General features: G+C 24.6%; 1 protein-coding gene across 1 annotated transcript; it reads right to left on the bottom strand.

The window, feature by feature from the left end:
- Nucleotides 1–5460: 5460 nt before the first annotated feature.
- Nucleotides 5461–20929, bottom strand: LOC132921401 (actin depolymerising venom protein gelsolin 1-like). Its single transcript, XM_060984408.1, is given in 11 exon segments — nucleotides 5461–5867; nucleotides 5937–6074; nucleotides 6149–6250; nucleotides 6309–6424; nucleotides 7141–7366; nucleotides 7368–7435; nucleotides 8815–8938; nucleotides 9000–9068; nucleotides 9163–9237; nucleotides 14252–14476; nucleotides 20771–20929. Coding segments are annotated over 10 exon segments (1212 nt in total). The 5' UTR covers nucleotides 14456–14476; nucleotides 20771–20929; the 3' UTR covers nucleotides 5461–5777.
- Nucleotides 20930–21804: the final 875 nt, after the last annotated feature.

Raw genomic sequence — 21804 nt, 5'->3', positions numbered from 1 at the left:
TCGAGAGAGATGTTTTCGTGTTAGAGAATGAGGTGGCAGCGGCGGCGGGGCCACCCGACGAAAGAATGCGATCGCGCGATACCACCGCACCGCTGCGACCGCCGTCGACCGGACCCGCCGCCCGCGCGTCGTACAATGATGATATAGGTACAGTTATTATTCGGTCGCCCGTCGGAGGCCGCCGATTTTCTGTGTCCGTCTTGTGGTCTGGTTTTTATTATTTTTTTTTTACCACCTCACTTGCCGACTTGGTCTGTACCTACCTATATCATTATCATATTATAATATATCGCATCGTGTTTATAATAATATGTATAAATATATATGTATATCTGTAATATATACAGCCATACACGGCAAATGTTGACGTCCGTCCGTTATAACAATATACATATATATATATAGGTGATATTATGCACCAGTCAGGTTTTGAGTGTTTTCATAATACATATATTTATAATACACACATGCATATATATATTATAATCAGCTGATGTATAATCGAGAAATACTATGAAAAAAAAAGTCATTTTTACCGTTTCTCCGTCGTGTTAAATACCGTGTAACATAATTTAGAATTTATAATATTATATTATTTTATTTTTTTATTGAAATTAAACGATTATGGCGTTAAAGAAATTGATATTGAACATTTATTGTGACAAAATGTTATATAACATGTATTTAAAATCACAACATATCATTATTATTATTAATTAAGTATGATTATTATTTATTACATTAAAAAAAAGCAAATATTGTATTTTGATATTTCATTTTCGTGAGTTATATATCTGACGCAAGTGCGGAAACCAAATGATATGTTATAACACAAAATACAAATACATGATAATATAGGTATATTATATACATATTATATTAAACGTAAACATGCATAATATTATAATTATATATGCGTATTATTGTAATTACCTAGATCGGCTGAACGGCATTCGGCAAGTGTATAGACAGTGTTACTATAGAGTAACTCTTACTGGCGTTGTGTGATGATAGACGTGTATTGTAATACGACTACATTTTTTTTTTTGATTCCACTAAAATATTTTATTTTACGAAATAACCGTACTTACTACTTACCCATATGATTTAATATTTATAGTATATATATTACATTTTAATATATTATACTCAACCGAAATACCGAATAACAGTACCTGTTACGTGTTTTACACAGACCGCCGAATAAAAAACATCAAATCAGAATTCTCTATTAGTCTACAAGCTATAGTCTATATTATTAGCGGTTATATTACTGTATGTTTATACATATATGTTTAACGGGAATGTTTCCATTTCTTCTATCTTTGCAATTTGCATCCCGTCAAATCGATAAGATATACGTACCATCTACCTATATTATTATTCGAAAGATACGGTTTTTGATAGTTAGTCCGGTTTTATTTACTATTTTTTCATCATTTTTAGTAGAGTATAAATAAAAATTATTATAAAATATTTTTAAAAGAAATTAAAAATAGAGTTTATCATAAATATATATATAATGAATGGTTTTAATAAACTGTGTTATTCTATAATTGTAATATTGCATGTGATAATTCTCATAATACAATAATTGTTAATTATTTTCTAATATTTATATTAATAGATGTACTATATTATATACATTGTATAAAAATGATGGAACTATTGAAACTTATATTTGTATACAAGTATTTTTAAAGGAAAAAATAAAAATATAAAAAGATACCTTTCTCATTTAACTCGCATTTAAAAAAAAACTAAATTCATAATTGTCTTCTTATGGAGTAACGTTGGAATCTTCATTCAACTGGCTATCGCTGTACAATTATGATAATAGTATTTTTGAATATTATATTTTCATTTTCCATTGAGGTCATATTCATTTTTTTTAAAGAGAAAAATCCTGCAGCTTAGTAGACTAAAACATAAATTATCTACCAGTTATCATATTTAACAATACATTATTTCTGTGCAAATTGAAATGTTTTTATAACTCCCACTTTCAACATAATGTTTTTTTTCACAAAGAAATAGTAATATATAATTTACTATGATTTTTTTTTTTAGTAGAATAATTATTGAGTTAAGTAGGCTGAAAGAGAATATAAAAACAATTTAAATAATTGCCCAAATATCAAAATGAGATATTACACGAAACAAACTTTTTTGATAATATTTAACCTAGAAGAATATATCTCTCAATGAAAAACCCGGATATACATACTTCGTAGTTGGTACATGACACATGTGCATTGCGCATGACTGTGTCAGTGGTATATTGTCTTTATAAAACTGAAAGTAATGAATCATCGCGTTCTAAAAATATATTCTTGACAAACCTCATTTACAAATGAATAAATAATATTTTTTGACGAAAAAAATATGTGTTTACTGTTGATTTTCGTGATTTTTTTTTAAAAGAAAATTAGTTGGCACTTATTTGGTTTACAAAAGAAATAGTCTAAAATCTACGTATCAAAGTAGTACATTCATACATTTTGAAATTTTCGTAAAACACTTTTTAAATAAATATTGTATGTGTTAAAGACGTTTTTTAAAATGTCGAAAAAAATGTAAACAATATATAGGATGTACGTAGGATTTAATAATTAGAAGGGCCATAGCCATAGAAAATGATAGAAAAGATCCTACTAAAATAATCAAATGTCAACAATAAAATAATTACCTACCTATAAGGGGGTTATGTATGCATTTTTATTCTAAAATAAGCATAATTTTTCAAGTTTATACCTACGCTTATATTAATTAGAAACGAATACTTTTAAAATGTTATTATCATTTATTTTATACTCTTTTTCTTTTATGCTTACTATAGATAGATGCCTGGACCATTGAATCTTTTTGTGATATGCCGATCTCAAAGCTTACGAGTTACAACTTATGTACATTAACACCTAGCTAATATACCTAAAAAGCTAAAAAATAACTATGAATATATTTAAAAAAATATTCATTAAACATTTTTCTAAAACACTATTTTTTCTATTAGATGAATTGTATTATTTTATTATACTTTGTCATCTACTTATACTGTATTGTAGTTTAATATTTTTGAAATACTTTATCACTATTGATTTATGATGTATCTTTATATAATTATACATCATTTATTAAATAAATAAATAGTTTAAATATCTGAAATATTTTTGTAATTTGTAATAAATCATATTTTGATAAAAAAAAATTATCAAAATAGCTTATTTTAACTGTTTTTATAGAATACTGTCATCTGTCTGTTATACTACGGTATTAAATATAGTGTACAGCTTCGTCAGCATCTATAATATTATATGTGCCATGTTACTATTTATTATAATTTATAAGTTATGCTCAATGATTTTGCTATTTTAATACTTTCTTTTTCTAATTTTTTTCTTTAATAAGAATAAGGTTAGAATCTCGTTTTAATTGAAAAGAAAACATTTTGGTGATCAAATGTAGCTATAATAAACTACAAGGGTCTGCAGTTTGCACCATAGGTATAAAAGCTAATGATGATTTTAAGTGCACTGCAAGGTTTATCTTTTGAAAATAAAACCCAGTGCATCATAAATCATAATAATTAATGATACATAGACTTTACCAGTCTATACTCCATAATTGTACCTGTAAGGCTGAAACATCGTATAAAAAAAAATAATAAACACACCCCCAACGACCCAATGACGCACATATAGGTATACAAATAAATAAATCGAAATTCCATTAGGTATAAAAAATAATAATAATAATACACACGTATCAGAACGACAAGATGAATCTAGATATGAAAACGATATGAAATTGGATATCTATTGTATAGTTATAAATAAATAAAATAAATAATATTTGGCGTGGGCACCTGTAAAAGCAAAATACTTTAAATAAGAAACAATTGGTGCTACTCTTATATTATATGTAACCTCTTATACATTAAATGTATACATTACACTATTTACACTACATTTTAAAAAACCAAGCTATACAATGTGTAAAATATGGATTGAAATACAGACGCGTGTTTAATTTAAACTAAATCGCCATTCTTAGAATTATGCTAGATCCATTAATTTAAAAATGAAGTACTTTTAAAAGCAATGATACAAAATACATTAAAATATTTAAACATAATATATTTTTTGATTGATTTTTTAATTCATTACTAACTACATATTATTATTAGTTCCTTAAAACTATGATAACCAGAATTCAGTAATAAACCAAATGAGTTTTGTATACTTCATTATCATTTATCATATAACTTGAAATTATAAATATATTTTTTTAATTAAACGTTTTAGAAGTTTTAGGTATTTTATTAATTTTGTTTGTTGATTAAGTAATACCTAATTTGTATAATGTACATACATATACATACATAGCTGATCCTACACGGCATTGTTCACGGATTTACTCTTTCTTAAACTCCGTTAGTTTTAAACTGTACGTAATATTTTGAATACAGTTATTTGTGTTATTTTGACCAAATATAAGTCTAATTATATTAATTAATAAAAAGTTATTTTATTTTTTTAACCGTCAATGACAACGATTTATAAATAAAAAAAAGAAAGTTTTTCTTGTGTCAACTACCTATATTTAACATTTATAAGCTGAAAGTAAAAATTAAAAATGTAAGTAGTACATTGTACATAGTGGCCTATGACACTGTGGATCTAACTGAAACTATATTTATAGCAATTTTGTGAAAATCAGTCGAAAATTGCGAATTTGTATAAAGATCATCTATTGTAGGACTTTCAAAGTACGCATTTGATTTCATATATAAGGTATATTTTGAACTATTGCTGATACTGCACGGCGTTGGCAGTAGCAAATTGAATAATGTCAATGGATAACCCAATGGGCGTCCCCAGACATTTTTCTAGGGGGGGGGGGGGCAAAATTAATTTAAAAAATAAATAAAGATTTTTTATACATTTTATACTTACATTTTATTTATAGTACATTATTACATTATTATGTTTATTCTAGGGGGAGGGGGGCAAGTGCCCCGTTTGGGCAAAACCTCCTAGGGGACGCCCATGCACAAAACAATTTCAGTATCATAACCCTGTTTAAACTCTGTTAAATGTAATAAGTTATATAATATATTTAAATATTTTTAACAGTCATTTGGACAGTTTTAACCGTATATTATGAAATACATGTCTAAGTTATGTATAATTATAATAAATACATTATTTTATGGAAACAATGATAACCTTATATACAAACATAAAATATTTATTTTTTGCGATTCAATAAATACTTATGTGTATGACATACTAGCATTAGATACGTGAGCTTTTATATAAAATGCATAATTTAAAAATGTTGCTTTGAGGTGCACATTCTTAAGTGTAGAATTATCAATGTACCAAATTTCAGAATTATGTTACAATAGACTTTGCTGTGGATCGCTTGCATTGTCTTCAATTAATAAAGGTGATACACTTTATTACCTTTTAATAGTTATTTATTATTAAGCCACTTGCACATTATTATGTATAAATAAAAACATAAAAAACTAATTTTACATTCCTCAATAAAATATAACATACTATTTATTCATACTAAAATTTAAGTTATACAAAATAAGTAATTGTTATGGTTTTAATTTAAATATTTGATCTTAAGTGTATATATATTTATCTATAAATAATATGCCATAAAAATCAAATTATTTATTTATTTAAAACAATCAATAAAAAAAAATAAAATGTTTTCAGTAAAACCAAATTAAATAGTTCATTTTTCACATTTTTGAATTATTACAAACTAGTACGATTGTTGCCATCTTTCCAATTATCAAAGTATTGTTTGAAGGCTGTTGGTTCGCCGCCTTCAATAACTCTGATTACCTATATGTTTAACAAAAGTTGTAAATATCATACAAATCAACAGGATAAAAAAATATATTCATTGCATACTCTTGTCCATGCCGGATAGTTGTTCTCTTTAATGAAAACTTGTGCACGCTTAAGAGATTCTACTTTTTCTTGAGTTGTACCTTTTTTGCCAGCCCAAACATATATTCCTGACGAAACTGTGTCCAAAATGAAGCAGTCCTGAGAATTCAAAAAGGATAAAAAATGTAATTAAAAAAAACAATTATTAGGTATTTATTATTAATAAGACATACATCAGTTTTCAAATGTGACTGAACAAGAGGCTTTTCGTTGATTTTTTCAGACACAATTTTTCCACCTTGCGCATCTGATATTTTGTATAAGACAGGTGTTGCCTAAAAATTATTTCATTAATGAATTAAAAACATTAAAATATTTTGCATATTATATTACTGTTTCTTTTTTTTCAAATTCTTGATCATCGTCTACAGCTGGGGGAACTTGTTTGGAGGATCCAGATCCTAATTCTTTAAAGAACTTTTCAAATTCATCTGGGGTGCTTGATCCATCTATAATTTTGAATTATTATATTAAGTTTATTAAATTAAAGTTATATTATATCAATTTATTGCTTTAATATATTTTAATTAACTACTTGTAACAATATGAAATTGAAAATTTAAAAACGTATCTATAAAATAAAAGAATTTTGATCAATAGAATCGACGAATTTGTGTGGATTTTATTAAAATCAATACAGTTTTGCTTTGTACATAAATTTATTATTTATTTTTATAAAATTAAAATATTAATATTAAACACTTTAGACAAGCATTTTTTTGTTATGATAGAACAAATAGATATAGAACAATGAAAGGTACAAAAATACAAAACAAATTTTAAAGTTTCTTCCAAATATCAATAATAAATTTTAAATTTTAGTAAGATTTCAAGACATAATATAAAAAGTGTATTATGTCATAAACTCATAATTAATTTATTAGATTTACATTATTTTAAATGAATCATTTTTATTATTCGGGTTTGAATTTAAATTATTTAAATAGTATATAAATGTAAATCATTATTGTTATTGTTCATTGGTTTCTTTGAATTGTATTTTATTTTGAAAAATAATACTTAAATACGACATTTTAAGATTTATAGTAATAAGACATTAATCTAAATGATATACATTTTATAAATTTCGTTTGTTTTACTATTGTTAAGTTAAACAAATTACATAGTAAATTATTATTGTATTAATAGTTTACTTGTTACTTACCAACTATGTTTACTTTGGCTCTTCCAGAATGATCTTGATCTCTTACTTGATTAGCAACACTTATAGCTTTCAAACGTTCTGTTCCTTTAGCTTGAGGTCCTACGTACACAAAAATTTCTTTGCCTGTGTCTAGAATGAAACAATCTCCTTGGTTCATGGACGTAACTTTTGGTTCAATTTGTTTTACTCGAATATTTTTTTTGCCTTTAACTTGGTATAATTTTTTTTTCACCTCCAGCATTAATTTCTGTATGACGAAAACCGGATGCTATACCACCAGGTATATAACGTATAGCTAAATAAAATAAAACATTATTAGTATTATATTTATTTATTCATTTAAATTATCTATTCCCAATAGAAATATAATTACTAAGATCATTAGGTAATGTATCTTACATAGTTATATAGGTTAGAATCGTAATATAACAATGATTAATATTTATAATCATAAATTATTCATGACATTTTTAAGGGATTTATTAAAATATGCAATATTATTATCATAACAGAATAAATTTACATTAAGTCTATTTACAAGCCCCATTAACTATCGGAGCATTTTGAGAGCAATTAAAACGATCGAATGGCGTATAGTAGGTATATGATTAACTAGTTCGATAACCAGGGATTAGCATGTTAAATTTAACTAATAATTTTGAGTAATAGTTAACACCGTTCAATAACTTAAAAGTGAATTAAAATAAAAATCGAATTTAATTGTTTTGACCTCCAAAGTTTCTAAATTTTTTATTGATAATAGAGGTGAGCAAGAAAAGTATTTTTGACGTTGGACACAGCATTTAAAAGCAAAAAGTCTTAAAAAAATTATTTGGAATTACTGCAATAGTGCAGTATTACAATTGGATCTGATAAAATCATACAATATATTAATTATATTCAAGTACTGAGTGAATAAAAGAACAATAAGAGATTTTAATACTTTTGGATTGATAACGGAATAAGTTCTTTTTATAAAATCTAATATTTAAAATTTAAATATATTTAGGTATTTAACTGGGTTATAAAAACCAAAAAACATAATTATATAAACTGGCTGTAAGAACATCATCAACTTTATCGAAAGCTTTTGAAAATTCAGTGTAAATATAGTGAAAACATAATCCTGTCAAACTACGTTATACATAGTTTGGAAGATTAGCATTTTGGTGGTAGTAGACCTACGGAAAAAAACTATGTTGCTCATCAATAATTATGTTTTTAAATAAAGGAGTTAATCTATTAGTATTAAGTAAAAATATTTTCAAACATTTTTGAATGATAGAAATTATAGAGATAAGGCAGTTATAGTTTGACATCAGATTATTATCCTCATAAATAAATTACTAAAATATGTTCAAAATCGCTAATTTACATTAAATTTGATGAAAAATATATAAGGAATATTATCTGAATATTATCGTTTTATTACTTATGTCTTATACGGTCGAGTTCATCCAAAACATTTTTTAAAGGCAATGTACATGAATTAATATTTATTAAAAACAAGCAAATATCAGAAGCATGTGATTTAGTAGCTGGTGGATTAAAGATACTGCATGAAGAAATATCGAGAAAAAAAGTTTATTATTTCTTAATAATAATAAACCATTTCTCTCACACAGTATTTGAAGGCCTTGAATACCTATAATATATTAGTATATATATACTAACAAGGTGTAAACAGTGATAGGAAAGATTGGCTTTCGTGATCCTGAGTTTCTTTATGTTGTACTGGATCTCCACCAAGAGCATCATCTAATTGAACGGAAAGGATCGCCGCAGCACCAACTTCATCCTTAAAGAAAAAAATAATGAAATTAATAAAAAATTTAGAAAATTTTAAAATTTTTACTAACTTGAGATGATGCACTACCCGACCAATAGTAAATGTCCGATATAAACTTTCTGTTCTTATCTTCTTTCGACTAAAAATACAAATGTCAAAAATTTAACTTATTAGAAAATAGGTTATAATCTAATGTTCATGAGTAATAATGTAATGTATTATAATATTCTTACGTTTAATACAATGTACGAATCTCCGGTATAAAATTTTCCATAATCCTTTACTGGATAAGGCACAGGTTCAAAGTCCTATAAAAAAAATATTTATACATAAAATGCTGGATGTAAATTATTCAGGAATTAACAAAGTCTTAAAAACATATAAGATTTACATTTAAAAATATATATTTATAATTTTTGCTACTGATTTGTTAAACTCCATTTTACCCACCCACGATAATGTCACGTCAATATTGTTATTGTAACCCCGAGACCTTAGAATACTTTTATTACAGTTTACCCACGAATTATGTATCAGATTTGGAAGGGGGAAATTAACAATGAATAAGTTAATGAATGGATATTTTGTAGTAAATTGTAAATTATAAACATTGCAAGATGTTTAAAAGCAACACGAAACAAAGTTATTATTGTATCACACTAAACTACCAGTTTAACCTCATTACGACATGTCACATACTACATAAACGCATCTAACATGACTATTGTCTATTCCACATTAATTATAGTCTTGACCATTAGGGGAATCACCCAGGTATTATTATTTATTTGATTAAGTCTGCCAAAAAAGTAGATAGTAGATAATATAAAACGTCTTACTCAAATACTATTTATATTTATTTACTCTATTGCGTGACTTTTTTTAAAAATATTATAATATTTCTTATGTTTAAAAACAGTCTAACTAATCGAAGCATCTACTTCCACTCTCCATCAATCAAAATACAATTCCATTACTTTTTAAATGTCAATCCATAATACTTTTTTAATGATGTACCGAGATAGTCATTGGTTTTAGAATAAGTAGTTTTTTTAATTTTTCAGTTAAAAGAAATTTTTTTTATCGGTAGGTTGTTTGAAACATAACTTTTAGTAAAAGTACCTAGGTTCCTTTAAACGAGCTACTATTGGAATTTCATAGTAGTTATTATAGTTTTCGTGGAAGTCTCAAAAAGTTTGTATTTAATTTTTTGATATAATACGTAATAATAGTACATTATAAACACGATGTACTTACTAATTATGTTTATGTATGAGTAACGAATTAAATATATGTCAGTTTATTTAAATTATCCAACTAATTATCATACCGGTAAGGCGGTAAATGAATTTTAAATGCATATATATTAGAAAAATCGAACAACGAGTTAACCCGCATACCTATATTATCATCTAATTTTATTCACTTTACCGAGCAAATTTGTATAGACTATAAACTATCGTTTAAAGTTTAAGCCGGAGGCGGGTATAGTACGTATAAATACTAGTCATTGATGTACCTATTATAACTATACAGATATAAATTATATGGAGTACCTACCTCGTTAGTCATTGCCCTTATTCTAACTTTCGTATACTATTAACACATTTCTCTGTTTATTATGTTGTATTTTTAGGAGTCGTGACCTTTACAAATTATAAAAGCTACCGAAATTCTGTCAAATTAATATATTTTGCTCGCCTTAGTCGCCTTGATAATTTTATTACCAACACGTAAGTTTCATCAGGGTATATTTTATATATTATTATACAGACTAGTATAGTTTTACTAGTTAGGTTTACCTACCTACATAATATTATGATAACGTAATAACTGTATACGTGCGTGGCTAAATAATATATGACACGTACATAATGTTATAATCATGATAAACGTTCATATTTAATTCATCGGATAAGAGAATGAGATATTAACTATTATTGATTTATGTTTGTTTAAAAAAAAAATGCAAAACATTTAATTAAAATAGAAATAAAAATGTTTTATTTATATTTTATTAGTGCAAAATTTACATTTTACTTTTTTTAATGATCAATAATATATAGTTATTATATACAAGATGTTGGTACTCATTATTTTAAAATGGGCAATGTACATAATTAACTAAAATAAAAAATAATTTAAATACCGTTTCCAGTGTCCATTTAAAATCAGATTATTGTTAGGTACTCGAGTACTTGGTACTAGACAATTATTAGTTTATTATCTACTAGAAGACTATTTATTATTGTTTTTAAATGTTCGAGGTTTATCATTGAAGTATATATTTTATTTCTGTTGTGTCTTCGTGTGTGAACGTTTGAATGGGATTTATTATATTCAAATTGAGAAATTTATTATTTTGGATAGCAAGAAAGCGTATTGTTTATTTGCGTTCTGATGATGGCCTACTTTAACGTCACGTTATTACAAAAAAAGTGTTTGTATGTACAAACCTTTTAGTGGGTGTGTAATACAAATTGTATGTAACATATTTTCATGTATATCTATATAAGCTATAACTTGGAATATTCATAGTAATATCATTTCAAGCATTATGTTTAATATTTGTATAGACACATTTGTTCTAATGTTTTATATCATATAAAACATTAAAGAAAATATAATATAAATTACTTATAGTCTAGACATAAATACTGTATTATGTAGTTAAGAGAAATTTTAACTTTTAAATGTAAAGTATATATTTTATATTAAGAATCATAAAATCATAAAAATTGTTTGTTATTTAAAAACAGTTTGAAATCTCTACAGTTAAAATTATAGTAACCACTAGATTTATTTAAAAAATAAACACGAATTGACCTTGAAAGCTATTATCTCACATTAAAAGTTATTACCGCCTTACATTATAAATATTAAATTGTATTCTTAAGATAAATAGTTGTTATACGTATGAATGTATGATATTTTTGAGCATGAGACTGTGTAGTATTATATATAATTTATGTACGTTGTATATACGGTAGACCAGTGTTTTCCATTAAAACTAACTTGGAAAAATTTGGTACTTCACATTATTGTATCATATTAAAATATTAATTTACTGTATGTTTGTAAGACATGAAAACAATAATTTCAACAAATTTATACACTTCACAGTTACTTAATGTAACTATGTATGATGAATGATGATTAAATATAATTTAATTTATTTAAAAATTCTGAATAAATAAGTATGGGTTAGGTAATTTAGTTTAAAGTATTCAATTTAATACCTATATAAGAGAAATAAAAATACTACATATTTATACTTAATTGGGTACTAAAAACGTTCAAAACTATTTAATAAAATATAAAAAATATATAAAAAAAATATGTTATTTATAAAAAGCGAGTTCGTGTGATAATGTTAATGTACAGGCATTAATGTTTCTTTGAAGGTTATTCATATTAAAATTAACAAAAAAAAAGTTTCGAACAAAATATCTACTTTTGACTATTGTTGGTATTACTCGTTCTGCACTCTACAGTCGTCGATTAATACCAACAATCTAGCTGATGATGAGTTATGTTATAATATTACGCTTGCACGATTTATTATATTATTATTATTTATTACTAGGTAGTAAGTATGATTACGCATCACGAAATATTTGCAACTTTGTTCGAAAGATAATGTGATAATAGCATATCGCAATAAAAAAAACTCTTTTAATTATTCAATACTACCTATTCATTCCTATTATTATTACTACACTAAAAAAATACCTATAACTTTTTTTTAATGTGTAAATAGTAATTACATAATACTCTTACAGTCTTATTACAATAGGAAAACGTTATACATATTTGCATTCAAAATATGTAGTTCAATAATAATATTTTCTAATTGGGAATTTGCAAATTTTTACGTACACACATGGACATGGTATTCCTTGTACAGTTAAATTGTTATATTAATGAATACTATTATATTAAATACAAGGTCTTAATAAATTAAAAAACAGATGTGAAAATAAAAATGTTAAAAAAGTATCATCGCAACACGTTAACATGATGAATATAATGTTTTATTTTTATATATTGAGTATAATACCTAGTGGCTACGTTTAATATATTATTTTAATCAATATAGTTTTAAATAAAAATTCATTTTATTTTTTTTACAAAACACGCAACTATACTGACATATTTCGATACTATATTATTACATAGTAGGTAAATTGGCAACTATACACTACTAATACTATATAATACAATATTATTTCATAGTATAGGTTAATTGGTTTTCTACTGTTTATTTCTATATTTTTCAATTGTATGGAGAAATTAGTTATTATCTTATATGATATATATTGTGTGTATAAAATATAAGATAATTTGAAATACATATTTAGTAGGTACATGAAATCATTGATTATAAATACTATATACACACATATATTTCGATAGTAGGTATTATGTTTAAATTATTTTTATTCCAAAATATAATTTTTTTAATTGTTATTATTAATATTAATTGGTAAAATAGCACGAAAAATTAATTTCAATGTTAAAACATTTAATATCTTTACAAACATACTACCTAATTAATAAAACAACACTATACCAATTTAAAAAAGAAAAAGAAAAACGATTTGCCATACTTCTTAATTAGTATATTTTAATTGTCTATATAATTATTATGTTAAATTATGGGTTTTGTTAGTTGAATTTAGTGGGAAATTCGGTAAATTGGAAAGATAATAAGTACCAAGTTTTCTTATTTTAAAATAAATTATTATTGTAGATGTGGCTAGATATTGTTTTTGAATTCTGTCTTATATCTAAATAATATTAGTTCAAAAATATATAGTATTGTTCTTCTATTAGTAAACATATCTCGAAAAGTATTGATACTTTACGAAATTTTTCACATTTTTTGTTGTTTAAATTGTTTGAATTTTAAAGAAATTATTTATAAAACAACATTTTTGAAAAAAAAAAACATAATAAAAATATAAACACTTTTTTTAGAAAATTATTATTTATTTATCTTTAAAAGAGTAACACTGTACAAATTTAAAATATGTTGATATTATTTATTTAATAGACACGCTACACTTATTTTAATTTTAAACGTAAAAGTGGTTCTCGATAAATTTACACTAATCTTGAAATTTTATAGATTTAATTTATAAACGACAATAGATCAATAGATTATTATGTAGCAGAACAAAATTGTCGGACAATCTGGTTGTATGAAAAGAGAAAGCTTCAATAAAATATTTAATAAAAGTAATACTTTTATATTTCGTTGTCATAATATAATATTATCTAGGTCGTAGGTATATGATATTATTTTAAAAGAAATTTTACCTCAATTCTCCAAATTTTGAGTCCAGCAGTTTTGCCGGCAGATTCAAACGCGGGATGCATAACTGACGTCCGGAGAAGAACAGGCGTTTTTGAACCTGACGAACCCGTTGACGCCGCTTCGGATGACGAGAAAGTAATAAACAGTATCAATTGTAGGAGCGCTAGCAGTGAAGTCACGCTATTGTGTTCTGCGGCCAACGCCATCGTGACGTTTCGCTTAAGTACCTAAAAACCAAGTTTAATTGCAAAATGACTAATATGTGACTGAATAATTATTGTAATAACTATGGGATTCCCGTACAATCTGAATAATTTCCGTTTATTAATGGGCTAAAAATCATATTACACTATTTTGATAATTTTATGTATCTGTCCATTATCTGTGTATTTTATATGTAATAAACATATACATATTTTTATAATTAAAATTAATAAAATTGATAAAATTAAAAATTCGGAAGTTCTATAGTTCAGTCTCTATTTATGATAAAATTTCGTCCGATAACACACCTAATCAAATCCAATAAAATTGCTAGTTAGTATTCAATTTTCCGAATGTCGATAAAAAAAATAAAAATGAAATATCTTTAAAAAATCACTTTTATAAAAATAAACAATATTATTTCATTTTAATATTGTTAATACTTTTATTTTGCTTTAGTAAAATACAACATGTAGGTATAATGTTAACTAAAATAAGTTTTTATTAAGATAATATTTTCTGCGCCGCTTTTAAACTTTTCATATTTTTTTTTATTCTTAATCTTTATGTGCGCTATTATTTTTAGTAAACCAAATTTAGTTTGTTGACAGTCACCAATGTGTTAATGTGTAGCACTTTTATTCTTCTATTAATTAAAAAAAATTTTCATTTGTGTAGTGAAAAAATAGATTATGAAAGATACTATATAGTATAGACAGTATAGTTAAGTACAAGGAAAAATAATCTTATTTGGAAATGCTCCACAAAACATTTTGGAAATATGTTGTCTTGGAATATTAAAGGTTAATTTATTATTATAATATTTAAATAAAAAAAAAATTAAAAAAAATCATGAGTTTAAATATTTTAATATATTTTTGTTCTTTTATTCTTTATATCTTTTGTCCAGATTATAAAATAATAATAAAATAATAATAGGATAATACGAATTTAGGATTAAAAATACCAAAGAAGAAATTCACTAAAATACAATCAAATCTTATAGTTATTAATTTTTAGTACTTCACAAAAATTTGTAGAATTTGTATAGAATATTTTTAAATAAAATAATTTTTTCTTAATCTATTTCCTTTTTTTATGTGTGCCAATTATTACAAGGTATAAAAATGTAGTGTCAAATGAGATAATTTTTTCACACAAATATAAATCATTGGTACTTATCAATGATTGTGGTACTCAGTAGCGATATTTGATAATAAAAATAATCACAATACAATAAAATATATGTTAATTTAATTATTTATTAATAAGTTTAGTTTTTTAGTATTTAATACTCTAGTTATAATTTATTAATATATTTTGTATTGAGAGTCTTAAGTTTATAAAATAAGAAAGAAAATATTTTTTGAACTCAATTACTAATTAGGTATTATTTTTCGGACCAAATCTGGTGTAAACTTAGGCCCACGGGACTTAATTGTAATACATTAAAAAATTCGATACATTACAATAGTGCATAGAACCAAGGTCAATGGGATAATAATTTAAGTAATCTGAATATATTTTAAACTATGTCCTATAGATAAGGTAAAATAATAATATTATAAACAAATTAAATAGGAACAATAAATTTACTTTGCCAAGACGAAATTGCAAATCATTAAAAGAGTACATGAAGTAAATAAAAATATTTCTATGTTTATTTAAAAAAATAAATAACTGTAAAAACCTATATATATTTTATTTATATGTATAAATTGATAATATCATGAAATTTAGATTAGCATTTGGTTTTAATAACATATTAACATAAATGTATATTGTATACGGTATAGGTACCTATTTAAAAATAATAAATATAACACGTCTTTATTAAATATTAAGTAATGCTTAGCAAGTGTCAAATATACATAATAAAGAAACATAAAAAAATTAATAGTTAACACAATGAATATGGAATATAACCCTATTATAAATATTAACCACTTAAGCTATAATAAATTCTTTAAATAAAGTTTGTGAATAATTATAATAATATTATAATGTTTTTATAACTTAGTTTTGTCTATAAAATCCATAATATTATATTTAGACTTGAACCTATTTTTGTTGTTAACTAAATAAGTTCATATATGCATAAATATTCATTACATATGGGTATTACGTCGATTTGATAATTTAATATTAATTAACTAAAATTGTGAAAATAGTGTACCTAGTAATTATTATAAATTATAATACTATTTATTATCATCATCACTATATACACCGGATGAGTCCTTGAGTTTGTTTAACAATCAATGTCAAATGTCTGAGTTTTCCATAATTTTCTGACAATATAAACGGAACTTCGGATTATGAATTGCTCAATAAACCGAATATTAAATATATGTATACTGATATAGGGCCAAAAATATTGGGGATCGCGTATAACAATCATCATAATCCCCACAATTTATTTTGTCATTATTATTTTGTATATTTAGAAGACCCTGTGTGTGTGTTTGTGTGTTTTTATATATACATAAAGGGCATAGGCAGTGATAAATGACGATTTTTGTGACAGGTTAAAAAATTAAAACTAAGTTTATCAATTTAACCCATCATTAAGTCGTGTGAATATTAGATGTTAATATACAAGTATAGAACGGGAAATTAAAATAACATTTTTTTTTTTTATAATAATTATATGAGAAAATAAAATCATGATAATATAGTTATAATGTATACACTTAACCACTATCTATAATTCATTTTACAGTATGATGGTAGTATAATGGAAAGTGGTTTATTTTATGGTACCTTACTCTATAATTAATTGATATTTATGCGAGGGAAAAAAATATCAATTTTGTCGATAAAGCACTTTATTCTTTATTACTATTATTTTCCTTTAACGAGACTTATGATACATGCTATATGCATAAAAACTTATCGTTATAGTATAAATGATAAAATTCAGTGAAATAAAAAATATTGTTATGAAAATATTTCATAAAACATTTAATAGCTATACTCAAAATCATCATTGTTATTGAGTATTAATAATATTATTACTTCAATACTTAGGCTATTTAGCTAATAATAAGTTCTACATTCAAACTAAAGCACATAATAATGTACTTCATTTTCATTCATTTTCATTGACTTTGTAGGTATCTCTACAACCGGTTGTCCACGGATTGTACTTGGGACTTTTTGAATATTATGTAATGTGTAATGCGTGCGCATTGTTGTCGTCCATTGGCCATCTGTATAATATTATAACATCGTCATATCGAATATCAAGTAGAATAAGTATACCTATTGAATAGTTACATACATTTTTTTTTTAAGCGTATTTTAGAATACAAGTGTCAATAATACGATTATATTATATTGAAATAATTGTCGTGGGAATTTTAGTTCTATAGTAGTTTTCGTTATTTACTGATTTTTCCGTCTAATATTGCGTTCTCTTGGGAAATATTCTCTGGCGATTTCATCATAAAGGTTTTTTCACCGATTTTCATAACCAGTAGTGTTACTATAGATTGCTCAACTCGATGTTTCTTATTATTTTCAGTACATTAGCGTGTATAGCACAACGTTTGAGCTGTGGTTACTGGTTTCGTATACGAATATACATTTTGAAACAATTTTATTGTCACCTATTCACCTCGTAATGTTATTGATTAGATTTTGTAGTTGCCTATTTTACTCTTTGTATAAATCAAAGTGGTGTAATTGTGAACGGTTATCAAAAGAGTGGGGCATTTGCACCTCTGAAATTTTTTCGAGGGGAAAGTTATCATTTTCCTTCTTAAATATGTCAATAGTAAAAATCTTTAAATCTTCCAAATATAAAGAAAGAATGCAATTCATTAATCATTGTCAACGTTATATCACATTATCTGGGATATACAAATAAATAATGATTACAGGATTATCACCAGATTATTATTTTTTAGACAAGTTATAACACCGTTATAAAAAACGAACTCTTTCGTACTTAATATTACTTATTTAATGATATGGGTACCTACGAATTATTTCTAAGCTATACAATGAGTTAGGTATGTGGCTTGTGTATACAAATTAAAAAACGATTGCGATTTAAACTTTGCCTATCCCTTTTCCGTAGTTTTTTACCCAGTTATGCCAGGTAAAATGTATACCTAACCCTGTATCAATAATAATAGTCTATGCTCATCATTCCATCACTTTATATGATATTAGATTTAGCGTCGATTTATATTTAAAAATTAATTCATCTCAAATAAGTATAGTACCTTTGCACCTTTGAATTGGAATTCCCAATTTTTACAAAACAATAATCCATAACCATCATAATATGGTGTCATAACTCACAATATACGGCATACTACATATTATTAGAAATATTTTAATTTCCGTCATTATAAAGGCGATAAAGTGGTCGGCACGGTTATAATCTCTATCTAATCAAAATGTTATTAGTTATATTAGTCACGATGTTGTTACAAATATTTATATGATACGATCAATTATTATAACTGAATAAAATATATAGCGTTTCCAATAATTATTATAGAGCTTACACGCTACATTTTTCATTATATGCATATTAGCTATTGTCATGATATTGTCTACTGTATATATTTAATGTTAATTTATTTATGTACACATATATGTGTATATAGGCGTGAGGACAAAAATATATTAAAATAGAAAACATCCAACTGTAACATACATATTACAATAGTGATGTAATGATTTATGTATTTTGATGTAAGAAAACATTAACCTATAATCATTATGACAATACCAAAACAATTTTTTAAGTGGCAACACACATATTATTATTTTTTTAAATATAACAAAACGAGTCTTTAAAAAAAAAAAAAAACTGGATGCGAATGTACATTGCAGTCATACTAATCACAAATGACGCCATTAATATAATTCCAGTCAAAGTTTTGAACGTTAAAAGACTTCTCTAGTGAAAGGTTGGAGAAAATTGCAAAAGACCTGGTGAAATGTGAGTACTGTAGTCTACAGGCGTGGACTTATAGTTATATTAATATGTATTTTTATTTTATAACTAACCAGTATAGATAAATGGTAGTTTAATAACCTTAAAAAATACTTATAAAACAACGAAGAAAACGAAATACCTAATTTTTTTGATTTGTAGGATAGTGCTGCACAGAAATTATAATATTATACTCAAACCAACCAAAAAGAAGATCGAAATATAGAAAACAATATAAAACTATTTTAATATGTATTAATATTAAATCGTATATAATTTTAAACTGTTATTTTTTTAAATTAAAATTATTATTTCCAGTGTTTACTGGTTAGGTCCTTTTTATGTTTAAAAACAATCGATTTTATTATAACTTAGTTGGTTCGTAAATCAATAAACATTTTTTTAAATAAAAGTTTTTTGCATAGGTATATATTAACGTATTGAAAACTTTTAAGTTATAGTAATAATACAAAAATAATCAATCTTTTTCCTTCGGACAGTTCAAATATCCTAAATATATATTGTAGAGTCGATACAGTGATACCAATGATGCCAAACTTTTAAAAATGAAATCAAGCCAAATTAAAGTCCAACAGCCTCAAGTCTATATGTATACTTATTAAAGTATGGAAAATCAATGTAATTTGTTTAAATTTCAAAAGAAAAATTTATAATGCATCACCATTTATTACACGTAAAATGATTTACATACATACAATTATATAAATACGTATTTATAGGTACCTATATAAAAATTGTATGTATTAGTAATTAGATAAACATTGTTTGTACTAGGTATATATATATATGTGTCCTTAATTTGCATTGTAAACTGTATAGACATTTGGCCCCTTCAGTGGTAACCCTGTCCTGGACACATTTAGAAAAAGTGGTCAGGGTGTGGCATGTCCTAAACATAGAGTTCGGCGTCATTTGAGTTGACCCATCAATAATTATTTCTGATTTATATATCATTTTATTCTGTCATCTAATCAAATTTACCTATTTATTTGTGCGTACTTATAATATATGTCAAGTGTATAGTATAATAGTATATATTAGAAATTAATATAACTATACTAAAGTATAAACTAATAGTTTGTCAAATATTTAATAAATAAGCATAAAATAAATTTAATAAATTATAATAGATAAATATCATATTTAAAAATGTTTTAATAATCTATGTAATATTTCTGGTTAAAAGTACGAATATTATGAATAAAAATAAAAAAATCTAAAAATGAATAATTATATATAATTAAAGCGTAAAATGTATGATAGTAATAATAAAAAAATAATTTAATATTTATGTGTAGTTTTAAATTAAATGACTAAATAGTAATAAATTGATTTATCTTACCTCGAATGAACAGCACTTAAAATTTTCATTCACTGGGACTGCTTAGATTCTGTAAAATAAGTACCTACTACTTGTTTGAAATGAAAACAAATAATGATCTTACAGAATAGGATGGCTACGTAACAGGTAAAACTTGCTCTATTGTATGCTGCCTCGTATTTGACCTCTCGTATGATGTATTAACCAATACATGGTAGAGGGAATGGAATAATAGTACATATTATACACTAAATACAGACATGTATTTTAGTATTATTAATTATCAAATATTCATGTATCGAAATAATGATAATGATGACCTCCGTGTACTTAGAAATCGCTAAATCATTAAGTATTAATAAAATCACAAAGATTCAAAACAATTAGATTTATGTTTACATACTATTTGTTATGATGATGTAAACCGATAATATTAACATAATATTACACAATACTAATACGTGAAAATGTAACACAATAATGTTCCTTATAAAATGTTCTTACCAGAAGTTCTTACTTTTTTTAAAATATGTTTGTAATTTAAATTTGGACAAAATTACGTATTTTAACGATGTTAATTATTTGTTTTAATTTATTCAAAAAGATTATTTTGGGGACTTAATATAATATAATATATTATTATGAATTTTACTATACGCATCAATGACATTTTCAAAATATGTAAATTGATATTAAGATATTATCTATTTATACAATGACCCTTAATCTATTTACACTAACACTGTTTTACAGATTTACATTAAGTTACCTTTTATTATTAACTCAAGAGTTAATAATAAATATGGCATAAATATACATAATTATAAAAATAAAATAGGTATTAATAATATAATAAATGCAATATTTTTGACAATTTAATTAATTTAACCTACTTGCTACTGTAATACTAATAGTAAAATATATTAATCTAATAGCTATTATAATAAAAGACATATTATAAGATATATTTAGGGATATAGGCTGACAGACCGTCAAATTATATTATTGGTAATAATTATCGACAAAAATTAATACTTAAACAACTATCGGTTCGG

The sequence above is a fragment of the Rhopalosiphum padi genome, chromosome 2 (assembly GCF_020882245.1).
Source record: "Rhopalosiphum padi isolate XX-2018 chromosome 2, ASM2088224v1, whole genome shotgun sequence".
Lineage (NCBI taxonomy): Eukaryota > Metazoa > Arthropoda > Insecta > Hemiptera > Aphididae > Rhopalosiphum > Rhopalosiphum padi.
This window is presented reverse-complemented; position numbering and strand designations above follow the sequence as displayed.